The sequence below is a fragment of the Suncus etruscus genome, chromosome 20 (assembly GCF_024139225.1).
Source record: "Suncus etruscus isolate mSunEtr1 chromosome 20, mSunEtr1.pri.cur, whole genome shotgun sequence".
In the NCBI taxonomy this organism is placed as follows: Eukaryota; Metazoa; Chordata; class Mammalia; order Eulipotyphla; family Soricidae; genus Suncus; species Suncus etruscus.
The window spans coordinates 590121-611288 of record NC_064867.1 but is presented as its reverse complement, the minus strand read 5'-3'; the positions used below and the strand labels follow the sequence as shown (position 1 = coordinate 611288).

At 41.5% G+C, this 21168-nt stretch overlaps 2 protein-coding genes and 1 non-coding gene across 3 annotated transcripts in view; all 3 read left to right on the top strand.

The window, feature by feature from the left end:
• MYRIP (myosin VIIA and Rab interacting protein) overlaps window positions 1-18224 on the top strand; it is a 334456-nt gene extending 316232 nt beyond the window's left edge. Inside the window, exons 17-21 of the mRNA XM_049766460.1 lie at window positions 8183-8344; window positions 11420-11524; window positions 11640-11700; window positions 13341-13459; window positions 17555-18224. Coding sequence (XP_049622417.1) covers window positions 8183-8344; window positions 11420-11524; window positions 11640-11700; window positions 13341-13459; window positions 17555-17587 — 480 coding nt within the window. The 3' untranslated portion in view covers window positions 17588-18224. The remainder of the gene's footprint in view (window positions 1-8182; window positions 8345-11419; window positions 11525-11639; window positions 11701-13340; window positions 13460-17554) is intronic.
• The window catches only part of EIF1B (eukaryotic translation initiation factor 1B), a 634827-nt gene that overhangs the window by 591395 nt on the left and 22264 nt on the right, over window positions 1-21168 (top strand).
• On the top strand, window positions 3630-3793 carry LOC125998430 (U1 spliceosomal RNA). Its single transcript, XR_007491999.1, has one exon. It is a non-coding gene; the product is annotated as a U1 spliceosomal RNA (small nuclear RNA).

Below are 21168 nucleotides of genomic sequence, written 5' to 3'. Positions count from 1 at the left end.
CACTGGGATTCGAACCAACCACCTTTGGTCCTGGATCGGCTGCTTGCAAGGCAAACGCCGCTGTGCTATCTCTCCGGGCCCTACACCACACCTTTTTCACCTGTCATTCTTGGGCACTTAGGTTGTTTCCAGATCTTGGCTATTGTAAATAACTCTGCAGGGAACACAAGTGTGCTTGTTATCTTTCTTGTTTGTTTGTTTGTTTGTTTTCTTTTTGGTTTTGGGTCACACCTGGCATCACTCAAGGGTTTCTCCCAGTTCTGCACTCAGAAGTTGCTCCTGGCAAGCTCAGGGGGCCATCTGGGATGCCAGGGATCAAACCTGAGTCTGTCCTGGGTTGGCCTCGTGCAAGGCAAACGCCCTACTGCTGTGCTATTACTCTGGCCCTGTTTGTTATCTTTTTTGTTTTGTTTTGTTTTTGTTTTGGGGTCAGACCCCGCAGCACTCAGGGATTACTCCTGGCTCTATGCTCAGAAATTGCTCCTGGAGCTGGAGAGATAGCATGGAGATAAGGCATTTGCCTTTCATGCAGAAGGTCGGTGGTTCGGGAATCCCAGCATCCCATTTGTCCTGCCATGAGCGATTTCTGAGCATAGAGCCAGAAGTAACCCCCTGAGCACTGCCGGGTGTGACCCAAAAACCGAAAAAAAAAAAAAATAAAGAAATTGCTCCTGGCAGGCTCAAGAGGCCATATGGGATGCCAGGATTCAAACCACCGTCTTTCTGTATGCAAGACAAATGCCTTACCTCCATGCTATCTCTCCGGCCCCTTGTTATCTTTTTTAATTAATGTTTTGTAATCTTTGGCTAGATATTTAGGAGTAGAATTGCTAGATAATGTAGTAGTTCAACTTATTTTATTTACTTTTTATATTTTATTTATTTATTTATTTTCTATTTATTTTATTTATTTATTTATTATATTTATTTTCTATTTATTTTATTTACTTTTTCTATAGAAGCTAACCAATTTAGATTCTCACCAACAGTCAATCAGGAATTCTTTTTCTCTATATTCCCAATTTAGGGGATAGGGGACCACGCCCTGATTTTTTCCTAGCTCTGTCTTTAGGAGTAGCCCCCTCGGTGCTGGGGAACCATATGTGACCATGGAGATTTGAACTAGGATTAGTTGCATGCAAAGCAAGCACAATGTACTTTCTCTCTGTTCCTCTCACCCTTTTATTTAAAACCAAAATGTGGTATCCAGACACAATGAATTAAACAATCCAAATTTAAATGACAATTGTCAGCTTAAGCAAAGTATAGCAAATGCAGCATAACACTGCTTCATTCAGGGAGCATGTTGAAAAATGCAAAGGCCTCGCCCACATTTCCATTTTGTATGGTCCTTTTATCAGATGCTGTGCTTCTTTTGGAGGGTTCATTAACACTTCCTTTTTAATCTTTTAATATTTTCACTCAACAATAATTGGAGATGCAAGGGAAGGAAGGACCTGTTTGCTGGTGATGGATGTAACTAGATGTAACTGATGGGGGGGTATTATGTGGCATAGCCAGTTGTTAAAGTATGAAGTTTTACATCTGAAACCATGTCTAAATTAATATCACCTTAATTAAAAGCATAAACACCAGAAACTTCAGCAGGGACCCATGTGAAAGGACACAGTTACATTTCCTGCCCTGCCTCCCCTACCTCTAAGATGCCTCTTCTGTTCCCAATGGGTTAATGTCCTTCATCCTCCTTCTCCCTGCCCCCCACACTCATCCAGCTTTTCAAATTTCTCTTCAGAATCAAAAACTCCATCTGTGTTTCTTTGAATTCTATGGGCCTTTGAGTCTGAGACGGGATGACTCTTTGCTTCATCTCTTTAGTTCACCACATCACAGCAACATAGACAGCTGCTACGCTCTGTTTCCAGGGCAGTATTCAATGGTGCAGCAGAAGGCCCAGCTGGTTCTTACACTGGCCTCTGGGTGCAGCTGATTTAATTAAAACATGGCTTTTGTCTGTCCTGGGCTATAAAGAGCCCTCCTTCATTCCTCTGCTGCTTTTCTCCTTTGTGTTAAGGAGCCAGGGGACAGTCAGAAATAGAAACAGGGGCACTCATTCTCGCCTTCAGAACATGGGCTTCCACAGAGCAGGGCCTGGAGATAACGTTTGCTTGCGAATGTTCACCTTTATAAATAGCTCTGGAGACGTCATAGCTCCTCAATATAACACCAAAAATAAAATAAAAAATAAAAAAATAAGGTCACATTCAAATATTGACTCTCCCGTTTTCATAATATGCCCTGTAAATCACTGAATGAAGGAAAATGTGAAAATTTGAGAATGCCCTTCCTTCTTGGCTTTGCCACTTGGTACCTGCTGCCAGTACTAGCACTGAGAAATCGTTCAGCTGCCATCTTCTCTAAAGGCAGAAGGAACCTGGGCCACTGCCTACCTGCCCACATGACTAGGTGATTTTTGCTGTGCCTGAGTCTCTCCAAATGAATGTCTCTGTCTCTCTGGACCTGACACTTGCTGAGATTTGTGATAATTGGCCTCTGCTCTACCTATTGAGATCTGGTTAGAAGTGGGCACTTCTTTTCCTCACTCTCTGCAAGGAGAGAACAAGGGAAGGAACCCCAGTCGTGCTCCTAACTTAGGTTCTCTTGATGAAGGAAACTGGGTGAAGACAGTTTGGCTTCAAAGTGCAATTGGCTTCAAAGACAACAGAGCAGGGCAGAAATGGACTTAGGAGTCAGCAGAGAATACTAATAAGACATCCTCAGACCTGTGATTTGATTAGATTTATTCATAGTTATGAGTGAGTCAGCACCCTCACCCTCCTGCCCCCATCCATAGACCTTCTCTATTCTCATCTTTTTGTTCGTTCGTTTGTTTGTTTGTTTGTTTGAGGGCCACACCCAGCAGCGTTCAGGGGTTACTCCTGGCTCTGCACTCAGAAATTGCTCCTGGCAAGCACGAGGAATATGAAATGGCAGGAATTGAACCATGGTCCTGGATCAACCACATGCAAAGCAAACCCCCTCCCGATGTGCTATCACTCCAGGCCCTCTTTATTCTCACCTTTTGAAAATCTTTGCAGAGGTAGTTGTGGAGTCTCCGCAGGAGCAGAGAGCTAGACCCAACTGTCCTTGTAGCTTTGCTCTATGAATATCAACAATATGGAATACATGGCCAGCATTTGACTGGTGACAGGATAGGGGTAGGAGGATGCAAAACCCCCCCCACCAAAGAGCCTAACTTTGCTCCAGAATCCAACACCAGAGAGGTGTGACTCCTCCTTCTCAGATCTCTTGTCCCTGCTCACACCTCAGTTCAGGAGAGAATATACTACAAGAATTTATGAAGATGATCATGGTTATTCAAATGAGCTTTTGCCCTCAAATATAAGAAAAGAAATGCCAACAGTTAGTATCTAACCTGAGTTCCCTTATGTGTATTTTATTAAAACTCAGTTCAGGGGCCGGGCGGTGGCGCTAGAGGTAAGGTGTCTGCCTTGCCAGCGCTAGCCTAGGATGAACCACGGTTCGATCCCCCAGTGTCCCATATGGTCCCCAAAGCCAGGAGCGACTTCTGAGTGCATAGCCAGGAGTAACCCCTGAGCGTCACCGGTGTGGCCCAAAAACCAAAAAAAAAAAAAAAAAAACTCAGTTCAATACTTACCTGGCAGGGGAGATATCATGATCACGAAGTTGGTTTCCCCAGGGCGAGGCTTATCCATTGTACCCTGGATGTGCTGATCCCTGCGACTTCCCCAAATGTGGGAAACTCGACTGCATAATCGGTGGTAGTGGGGGACTGCATTCACACTCTCCCCTGGGGAAAAAAATACTCAGTTCAAAACAATGTCCTAAACTCAAGTCAATTTGAGAAACCAATATACCTTTCCTGCAAAACTGAGCTACATGTTGGCATATTAAAGGCTGAGAAATACTTCAGTAAAGAAATTTCTTCTGGGGCCAGAGAGATAGCATAGAGGTAAGGCGTTTGCCTTGCATGCAGGATAGTGGTTCAAATCCCGGCATCCGATATGGTCTACTGAGCCTGCCAGGAGCAATTTCTGAGTGTAGAGCCAGGAGTAACCTCTGAGTGCCATCGAGTGTTACCCCAAAAATAAAATAAAATAAAATAAAATAAAAATCTCTTTAATATTGTTGTCTTTGAAAGATTCAACCACCGTGTTTCTTCCTTGTGAAACCCTTATTCTTATTCCTTGAACCATTTTGAGAAAGGACTACTGGAACCAGGAATCACCGGTAACTAGAGTTTGAAGGAGAAGATGATTGTGGGTTTTGCCCAAGTACATGTTGACCAAGCTAAGAGCTGCAGGTTAAATTATTGCTTCTTTTTGTTTCAGGAAGGTTGGGGTTGGGGGCTGCCCAATCCCCAGGGTGTATTCCTGAGTCTTGCTTAGAGGTCACTTCTGGTAGTTATTAGGGAGCCAGTGCTGCAGGTTCAAATCTGAGCAAGCTTCTTAAAACCTCATACTATAATTTTCAAATGGGATTATTTCAAAGACTAGAACAAGATTTTCACAGCATCACATAAAATTGGCTATTTATCCCAGTGTCAGAGCCAATATATGTCATCTATAAACACAAAAACTCAATGTCAGAGTTTGAAATGTAAAACATCAAAATTTTCCCAAAGACATTAAACATTACAGCATCATATGGCTGGCCGAATAAAACCCTGGAACTGGAATCAGCCCTTCCCAGCTCAAATCCAGGCTCTGCTTTACCCACCTAGAAGATTTAGGTCAACCTAAATTCTCATCTTTAATGCAGAGATTATTACAGCACCTAACTCCAGAGTTGCCATAGCATTAAATAAGTTCTGTCACCATAGACTTGGTGACCATCTCAGTACAAACAAGTCACCACCGTCATTGTCATCATTGTCTTTTAGGCATAATGACCTTGGCTGTAAATTCTGATACGAATGATGTCAAATGCAAGCTACTGAGCTTCCCTTTTCTCTTTATCAGAAAACCAAGCTTTTGGGGAACAGAGCACATGTGGACCTTGCTGAGGGTATGAAGTTCTCTCCTGTTGCTCTGGTTAGTAGAGAAAACTAGATTGAAGACCAGACAGCATGGTGCTATGACTCTAGCCTTAGGGTACAATAATACTAAGATCTTGGGGTTACTGTAATAATTAAGACCCAGAAACAGGAAAGACACTAAGTTATGTCTAAGCACTGCCATGCTCAAAGTTTTGTTTCAGTGTGAAAATCTGAACATTTATGTTGACAAGTATCTTATATACTTCACAAAAGTGAGCTAGACAGACTCAAAACTAACCTTCAGGGGCCGGAGAGATAGCATGGAGGTAAGGCGTTTGCCTTTCATGCAGGAGGTCATCGGTTCAAATCCCGGTGTCCCATATGGTCCCCCGTGCCTGCCAGGAGCGATTTCTGAATGTAGAGCCAGGAGTAACTCCTGAGCACTGCTGGGTGTGACCCAAAAAAAAAAACAAACAAACAAAAAAAAACTAACCTTCAATATTCACTTTCCTCTTTTCCTCTCCCTATCTTCTTTCACTCCTCAATTTCTTTCTCCTCCATAGAGATTTTTTATTTCAAAACATTTAAGTCCATTTTTTTCTTGATTTCCACAACCTGATAGCTTTGAAATAGTCATCATGGCATTTCTATGAAAAAAGAAGAAAAGTTTCCCCCTTTCTTTGAAAAATGATTTTTTTCAAAGGCAAAAAGTACAGTAGCTAATTTTAAACTATGAGGCTCTTTTAAAGAAACAGACATTCTCTAACACATGCTGATTGTAAGGAAATTGAAAACTGAGGGAAAACTGAAATATGGCATCTGCCTACAGACATATGATTCATGGCGTCTAGTAAGATTGACAAATCAGCTAATGTGACAGTTTATGTCTGCTGTGTCAATCATGGCTGGACCCCTCCAACCCAGCTCACTGGGTTGCCTGGTGACATACGGTAGAATTTGCATTCACACAACTTGCACCTGTCTTTGCTCCCCTTTGAAATGCTTTTATGAAATTGCCAGATTTCATGCAGACTCATGAACTATGCCAAGAAGTTGACAGAGTGGGAGCATCGCCGGGGTCTTTTCCTTCTTCATCAGCTCTCAACATTTCTCAGTGTGAACAACATGCACGCCAGTGTGCACAGGCTCTTGACTTGCCTCACTGTTGAATTTTCACCAGTTAAAGGAACTGTTAAGGAATTGGCAGGACATTTCAATCCGCTTGACATTGTTGTGACTGTACATTGACTCAGCCTCAGAAATATCTCCTTAAGTTATTGCTTTTGGGGGCATTTCTTATGGTGTTACTGATTTCATCACATTATTGATTGGACTAATCACCCTGGCCTGCGATCTAAAGTCAAAATTATTCCAGCAGTTTTACTTTTCTGTTTGCCTTTGTTTATGAAAATCACCTTCTAAACTCAGAAGACAAAATAAATTTTATTAAAGTTTTCTTAAGTGATGCCTTCCTCTAATTGTCTGCTTAATTGTTTATAGCACTCAAAAATTGTCTTACTTGATAGGTGTAGCTTTCTTCTCATTAGCATCACACTCTTTTCTTTTTTTTCTTTATTCTTTTTTTTATAGATTAGTAAGTGGCACAGCCAGGATTTGATTTTTTTCTTTATTTAAGCACCATGATTACAAGCATAATTGTAGTTGGGTTTCAGTCATAAAAAGAACACCCCCCTTCACCAGTGCAACCTTCCCACCACCAATGCCCCCATCTTCCTTCTTCCCCACTGCCACTCTGCCTGTATTGGAGATAGGCATTTTACTTCTCTCACTCATTAACACTGTCATGATAGTGTAGTCATCTCTTTAACATCTAACATCTCTCTAACATCTCTCTAACTCTTTGTGATGAGCTTCATATCGTGGTCTGGTCTTTCCAGCCCTCATCTCCGCTGTCTCTAGGTAATATTACAGTACTGTCTTTTGTTTTCCTTAAAACTCATATATGATTGAAATTATTCTGTGTCTTTCTCTCTCCCTCTGACTTATTTCACTCAGCATAATAGATTCCATGTACATCCACATATATGTAAATTTCATAACTTCATCTCTTCTGACAGCTGCATAATATTGTGTATTATTGTGTATATGTACTACAGTTTCTTTAGCTATTCATCTGTTGAAGGGCATTTGGTTGTTTCCAGAGTCTGACTATTGTAAATAGCACTGCAATGAATATAGGTATGAGGAAGGCATCTTTTGTATTGTGTTTTTGTGTTCCTAGTATATAATACTAGGGGTGGGATAGCTGGATCATATGAGAGCTCAGTTTCCAGTCTTTTGAGGAATCTCCATCTCCATATCGTTTTCCTTAAAGGCTGGACTAGATGGCATTCCCACCAGCAGTGAATGAGAGTTCCTTTCTCTCCACATCCCTGCCAGCACTTATTATTCTTATTCTTTGTACCAGTCTTTATGGTGTGAGATGGTACCTTATTGTTGTTTGGATTTGCATCTCCCTGGTGATTAGCATCATACTCTTTCCTAAAGAAATAAAATTGTCTTACTAACTTCAGACTCATTTTCATTTCCTTTGACCTTTCCCAAGTGAGCTGAAGGTAACTGACGAGAATTCATTGATTCAACAGTTATGAATTTGACATTAATTTCACTCTCTTCGGTGCTTTCTAAAACTCTTTTAATTACTAACTGCCAAACAAAAAACTCATGTGTTATTTTTTTGTTTCATCTGTCTTTTTTTTTTTTTTTTTTTTTTTTGGTTTTTGGGCCACACCCGTTTGACGCTCAGGGGTTACTCCTGGCTATGAGCTCAGAAATCGCCCCTGGCTTGGGGAGACCATATGGGACGCCGGGGGATCGAACCATAGTCCGTCCTACGCTAGCGCTTGTAAGGCAGACACCTTACCTCTAGCGCCACCTTCCCGGCCCATTTCATCTGTCTTGATGCTATGATTTTTCTAGCCACTGGACAAATTTATCATTATGTAGCTAAGCTCATGTATTTTGTACTACTTGATTATTTTGATTGCACTTTTAAAACTTACAAATGGCTTTTTCTTACAGGAAAATTGGAGGCAGGGAGGCAGAGGAAAGCTTAGTTGATCGTGAGGGGCTAATAAGGCTCCCCAATGTTGAGCCTAGTTCTGGGGTCACCTGTCAGGACCTTCCCGATCCCCCAACTAATGTGATATAGTCTTGAGCTCAAATGTCCTACCTCGTCTGCAGGTGTACCTGGCTGCCGGTACTGTGTATGGTCTGGAAGGTCAGCTGAACGAGCTGGAGGATGCTGCTCGTTGCATCCATAGTGGCACTGATGAAACTGAACTGGCACATCTGGAGGATCAGGTGGCCACAGCAGCAGCGCAGGTCCACCATGCTGAGCTCCAGGTAGGAATTCTCCTCTCTGCCCAGAGTAGGGGAAGAGGGGGTGTGAAGAACGAGTACCCTACACATGAGAATCATGTGTATCTATCTACTCCCACTACTTCCAGTGCATTTGCGTGTAACAGATGCCCCCAATTATAGTGGTGTAACATGAAGTACTTTTGGGGGATTTGGGTTGCACCTCACATTTAGGGCTTTTTACTCTGGGTTCTGGGCTCAAAGATCATTCTGAGTGGAGTCCAAAGGACAATATGTGGTACTGGGGATTGAAGACAGATCAAACACATGAAAGGCAAGTGCCCTACCCTCTGTACTATCATACTATTCAGGAGCAGTCTTGGGGGAAATCTTTCATCTATTGGTATAAAGAAAAGTGGTTCTTCTGAGTACTTGATCGTTGTCTTGCGGCCAGAATCTTACACTGATTTCTGCATTCTGTTCTAGGGAAGTCAGAATTGAACAGGTAATTCTGTTCTGCAAGTGTAAGTAGTCTTAGGAGTACAGTAAAACCTAGTAAGATAAATGGATAGAGGGGCAGGAGTGATAGCACAGTGGGAGAGCATTTGCCTTGTACACAGCTGACCTGGGACAGACCCAGGTTTGGTCTCCAGCATCCCATATGGTTCCCGAGCCTGCTAGGAGCGATTCTGAGCACATAGCCATGAGTAACCCCTCAGTGCTGCCGGGTGTGGCCCCCAAACCAAAAATAAATAAATAAACAAAGTTAAAAAAAGATAAATAGATAGAAAGTATAGATAAATACATGAAAGACAGACAGACAGACAGACAGACAGACAGACAGACAGACAGACAGATAGATAGATAGATAGATAGATAGATAGATAGATAGATAGATAGATAGATAGATGGATGGATGGATGGATGGATGATAGGAAAATACAGATTAAATCTACCCCCAGTAGACTCTCTTTCTTTCTTTGTCCTTTGCTGTGTGGCCTAAAACTTGTCAAAATTGGATTCTTCTTATTCCAGAATTTGTCAGGCAGCACGTCAGTTGCCCATTGGCCCATCTCACTGGGCCCTCTCAGGGAGGTTTTTCTCTACTCTTTCCTGCTGTATGGAAAGAATGTCTCATAATTGCTAAGTCTGACCTGCAATCTTTCTGAGGGACACATGCAATTTATTAGCCTATAAATCAAAGGAATGCAACTCCCTATGTGAAATTTGAGTAATCAGAAGAGGAAAGTCATCAAAGGGGCAGAGAGGAGGACTGAAGGGTAGCGAGGACAAGATCTGCACAATTGCTCTGTTTAAGGGATGACTTCTGGTCAGCTAAACTGACTTACTCGTTCCAGTTGGCACACCTTGACCTTCACCTATCTCCTCCTTCTATAGCCAAGACAACCTTTTCTGGGGGAGAGGGCAAGAAGTCCTCATATTTGTCCTACATTCGAGAGCACCTCCCCAGTAGGCCTATCCAAAGTTGTCTTCATAAATGACAGTAGAACTTCAGTGTACCTTGAATGATACCATAGCTGATAGGGAGGTGATGGAGACTTTGGGACTTCACACACATAAGACTGAAAGGTCTACTCTTATAGACCTTTATGCTCTCTATCCCTTCATTGACTCTCCCAGTCTTCCCACCATTCCAGTGTCCCTTTGGCTACTGGAAGTTCTTGCTCCAAGACACAATGAGTGAGTTCTCTGGGAATAAGACCATGTGGAAAGAGCATGAAGGTGAATTTCAAATCCAGACTTCACCCAGATAGCTGTGAGACTTGTGTATTTCACTCATGCCTCAGAGCCAGTTTCCTTGACTGTAAAGCCAAGAGAATGATAGCCAGTGGTTAGGGAGTGATAGCACAGTGGTTAGGGTGTTTATTTTTGAGTGCAAGGCTAGGTGTGGTTCCAAAACAAACAGAAGGCAAAAATAAAATACCCCAAAGTAATGGTGCACCCACCACAGGCTTGTGAATGAGTTCCCACGTGAAGCATAAATAGGGTGTCACATATAAAAGCTTTGATAGTACACGATGATTTTTTGTAAGATTTTCTAAGATGGAGAAGTCTCTTTTACATCCCTGGAACTCAGAGGACTAGGGTTCTCTACCTAAAGATGCTATTGGTTGGAAGTATGGGCATCTGGTTTTATAGACAGAAGAGTGATTTCTAGAGAAATGTGGAGGTTTTTTAAGGCCATTATTGACTTCATCATAGAGTCAATGGATTTGAATCAGCTGATGCTAGGTCTTTCTTCTAAAATCTAAAATCTGTAGGGCTATGGCTTTGGAATCATGACATCAGGGGAAAAGGAAGAAGAATCCTATAAAAGGTGCTTAATGCCTCTCAAAGAACACACAATGTGTTGCTCCTATTAAAACTTTTTCCCCTTCAGAATGAATCAGGAGGCTGTGGGCTAAAGCTCCTAGAATGACTATTCATCCCCAGAGCACTTTATCAGAGTGTTGACAGATTCTAGAACTGCCAACCAGAAATGTGCATTTACAGAGAAAACCTCTTATTTTATTTGCTCACTAAGTAGATAAATGCTTAGTACAAGCTGTATAAATGAACATATTATAAAAACATGATTTATTTAAATATATTTATTTTACTCTTGGAAGGGCTCCTCTGTGGTTCTAGGAAGCCCAAGGTCCCTTTCTGGTGATTCGCAGACAGGCTGTAGGTTCCATGTGTTGGCCCGAAGAATTAGTGCTGCAATGCTGCAGATTACCAGGCCACTCTAGTCATGTTCAAGGGCCACCAGGGCTATATCTTGTGATGTTCTGGAAACCATGTAGTACTAAGGCTCAAACCTGGAATGGACACATGTACAGCATTCCCCTTAGACTGTACTATCTCTCTGACCCTTCATAACTCTTTTGATTTGCTCTGGAGGGTCACACTCGGCTATGCTAGGGTTTACTCCTGCCTCTGTGCTCAGGCTTCCTGGAGGGGCTCAAGGGACCATATATGGTGCCAGGGATGGAATCTAAGCTGGCCTCAAGCAAGGCAAGCATCATAATTCCTGTGTTTTCTCTCTGACCACTCATAACACATTTTACAGACTCTCCCCTCTTTTGTTTTGCTCCCTACTCTATCTATTGCATTAAGATTTCTGACATTGAAAGCCGGATATCGGCCCTGACCATCGCAGGATTAAATATTGCACCATGTGGACGCCTCACAAGAAGACGCGATCAGAAGCAAAGAAACCAGGTATGTTTGGCCCTCCCTCTCTCTGCCAAAATATTTTACAATCTGGAAAATGTAGAAAATAAAAAAAAAGCAGTGGCTCCGTGAAGGTGTATTGACTGTCATGTTTTCATTGTAGGTACAAACCATAGACACATCACGGCAGCAAAGAAGAAAACTGCCTGCTCCCCCAGTGAAAGGTATAAATAAAGAAAACCCTAAAATCCCCAAAGAATTTACCTGACTCCTTTGCTTTGAGGAACTCAAGAATCTAAGATTGAGGTCCAATATAAGGGGGATTCTCACACAAAATTGTGCTTTATTGAGTCTCTCTTAAATCCTCACCCTGAAAATACCAGCCACTGGGACAAGGAAGAGCTTACAAAGTCATTTTTTGAGAGGTGATTTCCACAAAACACTGTTAGGGGGAGAGAAAAAATAATTCAGGGAAGGAAATTAACCCAATACAGAGTATTGGGTAGTTTATTAGGCTAATACTGATAAGGGCTTCTGGAAGATAGTATAGACCACACTTCACTCAATTTCTTGATCCAAGAGTGGGAAGATGGGGTATTCCAACTTCCACTCATCACTGGCCAAACGTTTCTGTCTGGTAGTTTTGATCTTTCGAGTAAGAGTGGTTGTGCAGTAGAAAACTTTCAGAATGCACCGGAATAGTGTGACTGCCAATGGGAGGAGGAGAGGGCATCCAACCTAGAAGGAATGCCAGCAGTGACTTGCTGCATTGCTTTTATCTCCTAACATTTTTAACATTTAAAGATTTAACATTTAACATTTCCCTGGATCCAAGATCTTCATAGAGATTATGCCAAATAGCAATTTAAATCACAGATAAGAAGAGTGGAAAAGGATGGGGCAGGAAAATGGATTAAAAGACTGGAGCTCAGGCTTTGCAGGCAGGATCCTGGCACCAATCCTGGCACCACATGGTCCCCAAAGAATTAATGGGGGACCTCTGAGAACAGAGCTAAGTATAACTCTAGAGCACCACAGTGTTTTGTGTTCCTAAAACAAGCAAACAAAATAAACAAAAAAGAAGAGTAGAAAGACGCGATCAATGTGTTGGAGTCATGGTTCCACTATTTATTGTTCACTATTCATTTGCTTGTTCGTACCATATCCAGTGGTGCTTAAGGGTTATTCCTAGCTCTACTCTCAGGAATCATTCCTGGTGGCTCAAGGGACTCAAACCCACATCTGTCAGATTCAAGGGAAGCACTCCATCTGCTACACTATCTTTATAGCTCCCTATTGTTCAACTTTTATTGAAACCCTTCTTGATATCCCACAAATTTTATACAATTACAATTGATTATAGACCCATAGCTCCTTATATTAAGTTGTTGGTTTGCATGCATTTCAAAATTTCTTGTCTGTCAGACAGGTAATTTGTGTGTGTAGTATTTATTTCATAAAAATCCACCCCCAGGTTGTCTAGGGCTGCATCTGATAAGCACATTAATATCCTGGTAGTGAGCTTGAGAATGTTCCCATGCAATGGGTTAAGTCCAGATTTGTTATCAGACCATTTTGGTTCCCAAGTTATTAAAAAAATGTGAAGCCTTTAGAGACTACCAAGAAGGCGAAGATTCTAGTGGATATTCTCCAGACTACTTGTTCCCAGAAAGGTGCCAATGCTTCCTTGACTTCAGGAGCCATTATAAAGTAAACACAAAACTGAAACTTAACATAGTCGGACTAACCAATAGGAAAGAGATACCAAGTGAGAAATGAAAAGCTACGTAATCCGGACACTGGGTCTCTCTCCAGCTTCTGAATAGCACTTAACTGCACTTAACTGCTGTTTGTTTCTTTTTAGCTGAGGACAGCAAGGCCTCTTCTGTGACCACCATTAAAACGTTCAACCGCAATTTCATCCTCCAAGGTTCCTCAACAAGCAGGGCTCAAGAAAGGAAAACCAACACTGCAGATTTGCTGGTAAATGTCATCTTCATTCTCATCCATGAGAGTGCACAGGTCTCTCATTTTTATGGCACCTCCATTCCGTAGCCCTTCTTTCTCGATCTCCACAGTCAGAGACCCAGAAATCTCCTTTTACATGGTCTCAGGTCATAGAGGGAAGGGAGTCCAAGAGACTGGAAATACACCCCACCTGGCATTGCTAATGCACTTGACACATGGAGATTTCCTTTTATCTCTGACTCTAGTTTCTTAAGAACCAGGTTTTGTATAAGAGAACTAAAAACACGTTTGCTGGAGTATAATATCCAGTTAAAGGGAAAGTTTTTATTCTGTTTTGAATCCATATTCACCCTTCCTTAAATTTCTAGCTTGCCATGAATTGCTTTGTTTCTTTGTAGAGCTACAGCCCTATTGTCAGAGGAAGAGATAATGAGTAACTGTTTACACTTTGGCACTCATAAGGAGCGGACCATGGATGATTTTCCTAAACACCAGCATATGTTTTAGTTTCTCCATTGCTTGTCCATTAGCAATGATGTCATGATGCCATGATATCAAGATCAGGCAATGCCCACCCCCAAACCATCATCTTTTAGAATCACTGTCACTTCTTTCTCCTGCCTCTCCGTCACTGTGCCTATCCCAAGAGCTCAAGAGCACCAGAAACCAGCATCACTGTGGGATGACCTTTTGAATCACAGAAGTTTACTTCTCTTAGGTACCAGAATGTGAGAATGAAGGTTGCTAGTACCTTTTTCTATTGGTCAGCCAGGACCTTTGCTCTTTCAAAGTTTTGTGACCATGTTCCTGATGATTATTCAAAATATAAAGAGGGGCATTTTCATACCAAAAGACTAAGCACTGAGGGATGAGAAAGGTAATCTGTTATAAATCAGAGTTAAAAAATAATCTTCCATCATGTGTGTTTGTATGCATAGAAACACACATATTACACATATATCTGCATATATACTTTTTTCATTGAGATAATACTTTGATTAGTGGTTGAAGGAAAGAAGACCTCTTTCTCATGGATCAGAGGTTCTATTTCATTTATTTATTTTTTGTTTGTTTTAGCCACACCTGGTGATGCACAGGATTTACTCCTGACTGCTCAGGAATCACTCCTGGAAGTACTGGGGAACTATGTGTAGTGCCAGGGACTCAAACCAGATTCTGCCACTTGCAAGTCAAGCACCTTGATCTCCATTTTGTCTCTCTGGCCCCAAGAGATTTGATTTTAGAGTGACAGATTGTTCCAAAACTATGATTTTCACACATATATAAGGTAACTGCACAACATTCTGAATGTGCTGAATATCATTGAATAGTTCACATTCAAATGGTTCATTTTATGTGAACAATACCTCAAAAATATTTCGGCCGGGCAGTGACGCTAGAGGTAAGGTGCCTGCCTTGCCTGCGCTAACCTAGGATGGACCACGGTTCGATCCCCCAGTGTCCTATATGGTCCCCCCAAGCCAGGAGCAACTTCTGAGCGCATAGCCAGGAGTAACCCCTGAGTGTCACCGGGTGTGCCCCCCCCCAAAAAAACCAAAATAAATATTTTAATAAATTATTTTAAGTATCACAGAGTTTAAAGATAAAATAATAGATAATTCTTATAAGCAAAAAATATCAATGGCAGTTGTACATTTCAAGCAAAAGCTGCATTTAACACAAGAATGAGTAAGATGAAACAAAAGAAGACATTAGCTTCATAAAAACAACTATGTGAGTTAATGAGTAGTAGCTTAAATGAGTAGTAGAGTAACACAGTTTATTACAACATGATTAGTGACTTTAAATTTTCCTCTCAACCTTTGGTAAATATCAATTAAATAATTTGAATAGCATAATTATAATATAGATATTTATCTAACTTTTGGGGGGGGGCACACCCGGCGGTGCTCAGGGGTTCCTCCTGGCTGTCTGCTCAGAAATAGCTCCTGGCAGGCACAGGGGACCATATGGGACACCGGGATTCGAACCAACCACCTTAGGTCCTGGATTGGCTGCTTGCAAGGCAAACACCGCTGTGCTATCTCTCTGGGCCCTTATCTAACTCTTCACTGATAATTTTTCTCAACATCAATGAGCAATTTACAAAAATAGAATTTATACCAGCTACAAAGAAAGCATAAATAAGTTCCCAAAAGTTGAAAGAATCAAACTACCTTCTGTGAATCCAGCGCCACAATCTCAAACAGTGCTTTCTTGTTGAATATTATAAAATGGTGGAAATTGTCTGCATTTGTGGTGTGGACTGTGGCGCCAACTAGTCGTATGTGGCTACCAAGCATGCAGAAGGATGGCAGTTCAAATCCCATATGGTCCCCTTAGCCTGCCAGGAGCGATTTCTGAGTGTAGAGCCAGGAGTAACCCCTGAGCGCTGCCAGGTATGACCCAAAAACAAAAATTAAAAAAAAAAAAGAAAAAAATAAAAATAGAAGTTGGGGCCAGAGTGATAGCACAGTGGTTAGGGTGTTTGCCTTGCTCATAGCTGACCCAGGTTCTATCTTCAGCATACCAAAGAGTCATGAGCCAGATAGGAGTGATTTCTTATCACAAATCTAGGAGTAACACCTGAGCAGCACCGAGTGTGGCCCAAAAAAGTAAAAGAAAAAAAAAAGAAAGGAAGGAAAAATAGTCAGTGTATCAAATAAAATTGTACTGAGTCTATTAATTATTGTCTTCTTTACAAAAGAATAATTTTTTTTGTTTGTTTTTTTGTTTTTGTTTTTTTTTGTTTGTTTTTTGGGCCACACCCGTTTGACGCTCAGGGGTTACTCCTGGCTATATGCTCAGAAATCGCCCCTGGCTTGGGGGGACCATATGGGACGCCGGGAGATCGAACCGCGGTCCGTTCCTTGGCTAGCACTTCTAATGCAGACACCTTACCTCTAGCGCCACCTTCCCGGCCCCAAGAATAATTTTAATAGTTTAATGAATAAGCTAGACGTTTAATCTGAAATAACAAACATTGATCCAAAGATACAGTACAGACTTAGAGCACTTGCCTTTTATAGTCAGTTCAGTTTCAATCCCCAGCAGCATATATGTTTCCTGAGCACCTCCAGGTAGGACCCTCAAACCAACATAAATAAATAAATAAATATCAATGCAGAAACCAATAAATCAAAGCCAGAAAACAGTAGATATTATCATAAATCTAAGAGTACGGGCCGGGCGGTGGCGCTAAAGGTAAGGTGCCTGCCTTGCCTGCGCTAGCCTTGGACGGACCGCGGTTCGATCCCCCGGTGTCCCATATGGTCCCCCAAGCCAGGAGCAACTTCTGAGCACATAGCCAGGAGTAACCCCTAAGCCTCACAGGGTGTGGCCCAAAAACCAAAAAAAAAAAAAATTTAAGAGTACTTTTTGTAAAAATAGAAACATTTGTGTAAGTCAAATAAGTAAAAACAACAAATAAGAGATTATAAAAGAGATGTAAATGTTTATTCAAATACAGAGTGTAATTAAATCGATGTTTCTAATCAGAGTCAAATTATAATAAGTATGAACTTAAAGATGTATATATATTATATATTAAGAAATGCACGTGTGTATGTGTGTGACTGGAGAGATAACAAAACAGACTATAGCACATGCTTTATATGAAAGAAGCTCAGGTTGATCATGACACTGATTCCCTAGGCTCCACTAAGTGCAGCCCCTTAACAATGAGCCAGGAGTAGCCCCTGATTAATGATGCATGTCTCCCCCACCAAAAAAATTTTTTTAAGTAATATAAGAAAAAAGCATATCATATTAACTACTGTGAAAAAAACGATCTATGGTAATAAATACCTTTCGTGATACAAAAAAAATCAATGAACAGGCCAAAAAGATAGGCACTCGCCTTGCTCAAAGCAGACCTGAATTCCTTACTCAGAACCACCAGGAGTGACAGAGCACAGAGGTAAAATAAGCCCTGAGATAGCCAGGTGTGCCCCCGAGACACACACACACACACACACACACACACACACACACACACACACACACACACACACACACACACACACACGTACAAGTAAAGTCAATTTTTTGGATCATTTCCTTCCCACTTTGCCAAGTGACTGATAACGGCATGCTCCTGTGTCTTTTCAGGATTCCTCCCTGGAGTCAGCTGTGATGTACTAGTGCCATGGAACTCCACTGCCAGTGACCCACTGCCTCCGGCTGCACACGACAGTGCCTTGACCCAACAGCCATTGAACAGTGCATGGATCTCCACCTACGGAGAGGGCCTGGGGAGACCAGGGTGCGACAGTGCACAGGGTTGTCCTGATACTTCACCCAGAAAACCGTCCAGACTTCAGCATTTTGGTCTCACCCACTCTCTGCCTCAGTCTCCTGAGGAAACCAAGACTGAAAATGCAGGCGCTGCCTTCCCACCCCAGAGCTCCATGTTTAAAGGATGCATTATCCCATTCCCTGTGCTATCACATATGTGGAAATACTTTTATTCCTTTGATTCAACTAGAATCTACCTTTAACATTTTGTCCAAAGGAAAACTGTTGGGTGGGGCCATGGGGAAAAGAAGGAAGATGGGTATTGCCATATACTTCATCCTCAGTTCTTATTACCCTCTCATAAGCATCTTTGTTTCGAAGATGGGATGGGCTAGAATTGAATGCCAGGCTTAAAGTGAGTCCCCCACAACTGCCTACTTGGCAGGTATGCTCATCCATCAGGGACACAAATCTCTTTTCAGCTACCTTCTTCCTGTTAAGCGCCTTCCCACCAGTCTTCTTAAGCACCATTGCTTTGCCATCACAGTCATCTCATGTCCCGCTCTATTGGAAACAATGTCTCATTGATAAATTGGGGTTCTTTCTTGGACTTCCTGAGAAATTTCCCCTCTAGAGGGAAATGGAGCTTGAGAAATCCCCCCCCCCCCCGGTTTAACTTCCGCACACTGTTCATAATCCATATGAAGTTAACAATGATCAACCACATCAAAATGTGTCTTAGGTAACTGGTTGTTGTAGACTATAACCACAGGAGAACATGTGATCCTCCAAAATGTGTTTTGCTAATAAATATTCAGCAAACATAGTATAGTGATCTGAGATGTAAAAACAATTAAGAGAAAACCTTAAAAAACTTTCAGATATCTTTGAAAAGGCAAGACAAATGGAAATCAATGGACACTAGTTACTAACAAGTGTCTAATGTTCCTAATGTATTCTGAATCAGAGAAAGAAGCAAAAGGTAGGGTTGAGGGGATGTAGTATGACTGAGATTTATTGGGTGAGCCCTCTCCATGAAGCAAGCTGCTTCTCGACTTCATCTGTTGCTTCAGCAATCCTATTCAGTCAGTGTCCTCATAATTGAGATTTAGAAACTGAGAGCCTGAGAGATTCATTAACCATTTACCATTGAGCCTATCAGTCACACATCTCTGGAAGATCTCTCAAATACCTGGCTCTGTTGTTCTTGGCTTCTCCTTCCTTTGCTACCTACACATGCCCTTGCCTAATTTGTTGCTGGAATGTGTGTGATGACGTATTCCTGAAGGGGGTCTATCTATTTTCCATTAATATTCCTTGCTGACGCTGTGTATGTATTCTCCAACAGAAATGACTCCTTTGAAATCAAGTAAATCTTTGGCTTTTTGTTCTGTTGGTGTGGTTCCAAGCAAACAAATACAAACTGTCTAAAACACAACAAGACTGAGTTTCAAACAGAACGTTTTCTTCAAGAGGCATGAAAAGCAACTATTGTTGTGTTATGGTGTTAAAATATTTGATTTTCTTCAACAATGACGACAAAAATGTGTACTGTGTAAGCCTTGCAAAAAAAAAGAAAAAACAAAAGCAGTAGCCTGCTCTCTGGCATTTGAATTTTTATAAAGTTCTCCTTGTGCCAAATAAGTGTAAAGATTTAATTTACTATTTAAAACCATAAGCATATGTTAGAGTTCCAGAACAATTATTTTGTCATCAGGTGATTTTGATCTTCAGTGTCAATATTTATATTTAGATTAATTTTTATAAATGAAAATATTTTAATGGTTTAAGAAAATCAGAATATGAGAATCCTATCTTGGATGGCTTCTGAAAGTTGTGCTTGCCTTCCTGTTCTATGCGCATTGCCAAATACTGTCAAGAGAAATGATAAAGAAGTAAAAGTCATTTATGAAAATAAATGTTGTGGATGAGTGATTTGGGGGGTTCAGAGAAGATGGGGAGCAAAGAGAAGATTGGGAGAGAATATGATGGTTTGTAACAGGGAAGCAAAGACTCAAACCTCTGTTACCCCACAATCCAGTGTTTCTTGCCTGATTTTTCCACTGCCTGTATTGAGAACAGCTTCCCATGTCCCCTTCCTGGGCGGTCACTCCCTAAGGACTAGCAATGTTCAGGGGGGAGTTCAGGGGGACATATTCATGGTTATGACTTGGTTGAGGAGTGCTTTATGCTCAGAATTTGGTAGCTACCAAGAATGGAGCTAAACAAGAATGGAGTTAAACATGGTAGAATGCCCAAGATAGCCCTTAATAAGGGATTTTTCGGTTCAAATATTGAGTGTCAAAGTGGTTTGCTAGGTTAGACCTGGTGGGACAGATATTTGGCACCAGTGAAGATGATACCAGATCACAGCTATCCCTGAGGGAGCAAAGGTTCCAGAAGCTTCCTACCAACCTCATAGAGGAACCCTCTTGCACACAAAACTATAGTGAATTAAGGAAGAAACTAAAATACTCCTGCTTACTCAATCACGCTTAAACCTGACTGCACATCAGTTACCTGATGCCACACAGGTGTCCCCACACCCCCGTCTGCAACTTGTTTATATTTCTAACACCAGGTGCATTGGTGCCATGGAAACCCAATTGAGCAAGGGCAGAGAACTCACTTATTTCCAGAACCGAAGCTGAGCTGCTTATAAAACATCTGGCTAAGGGTGCAAGGAAATTTGAGTGCAAGAAAAATACTTTTTTAATACTGATTTCAGTGACTCATTCTGACTCTTGTTTATTTATTTATTTTGGTTTGGGTGGGTCACACTCATCTGTGCTCATGACTTACATATTCCTGACTCTGCTTAGGAATTACATCTTACAGTTCTCAGGGGACCTTTTGTGGTGCTAACCTCTGTAATATCTCTCCAGCCCCACCAATTCCACCCTTGGCTCAAAGCACTCTTAGCTTATATGAGCCTCTGAAGAGACAGGGAAGGGTGTCCCATTTGGGAAAATAATATAGTAGCAGTGATTTAAAGTTGATCTTGTTGCCTTTTAGTGAGGGCTGGAGTGAGTGTGGGTGCTGACCAACCAAACTTCAAATAGCTCATTATTATATTCCTCCATATCATGGGACCCTCACCTGGAGAAACGTTGGTACATACAAAGCTTCCACACTTTATAGTTTCTGTGATGATTGTAAAATAAATCCACACGACATATTTCCAGCCCTAGGTGAGCTGGTCTGAAGCAGGATCATGCATGAATTAACAATTCAAGCCAGGCATGGGGGAGAGAATGATGGGATTTGGCGGCTTCTAGCCTCATGGTCTCTGGACACGTCAAACCAAAACCTCTATTTACCAATTCAAATTCAACTGGGAGGGGAGGGTGGAGTGAAACAAAATTACTGTATAAAACTAATCTAGTCTAGGTGGATTTTTACATGTCAAAGGTATAGGTGAAAAGGAAGGAGGAAGCTCGAAAGTGCCTTTGTTTTAGGTAAAACAAAGGATTTTTTTGTTTTGTTTT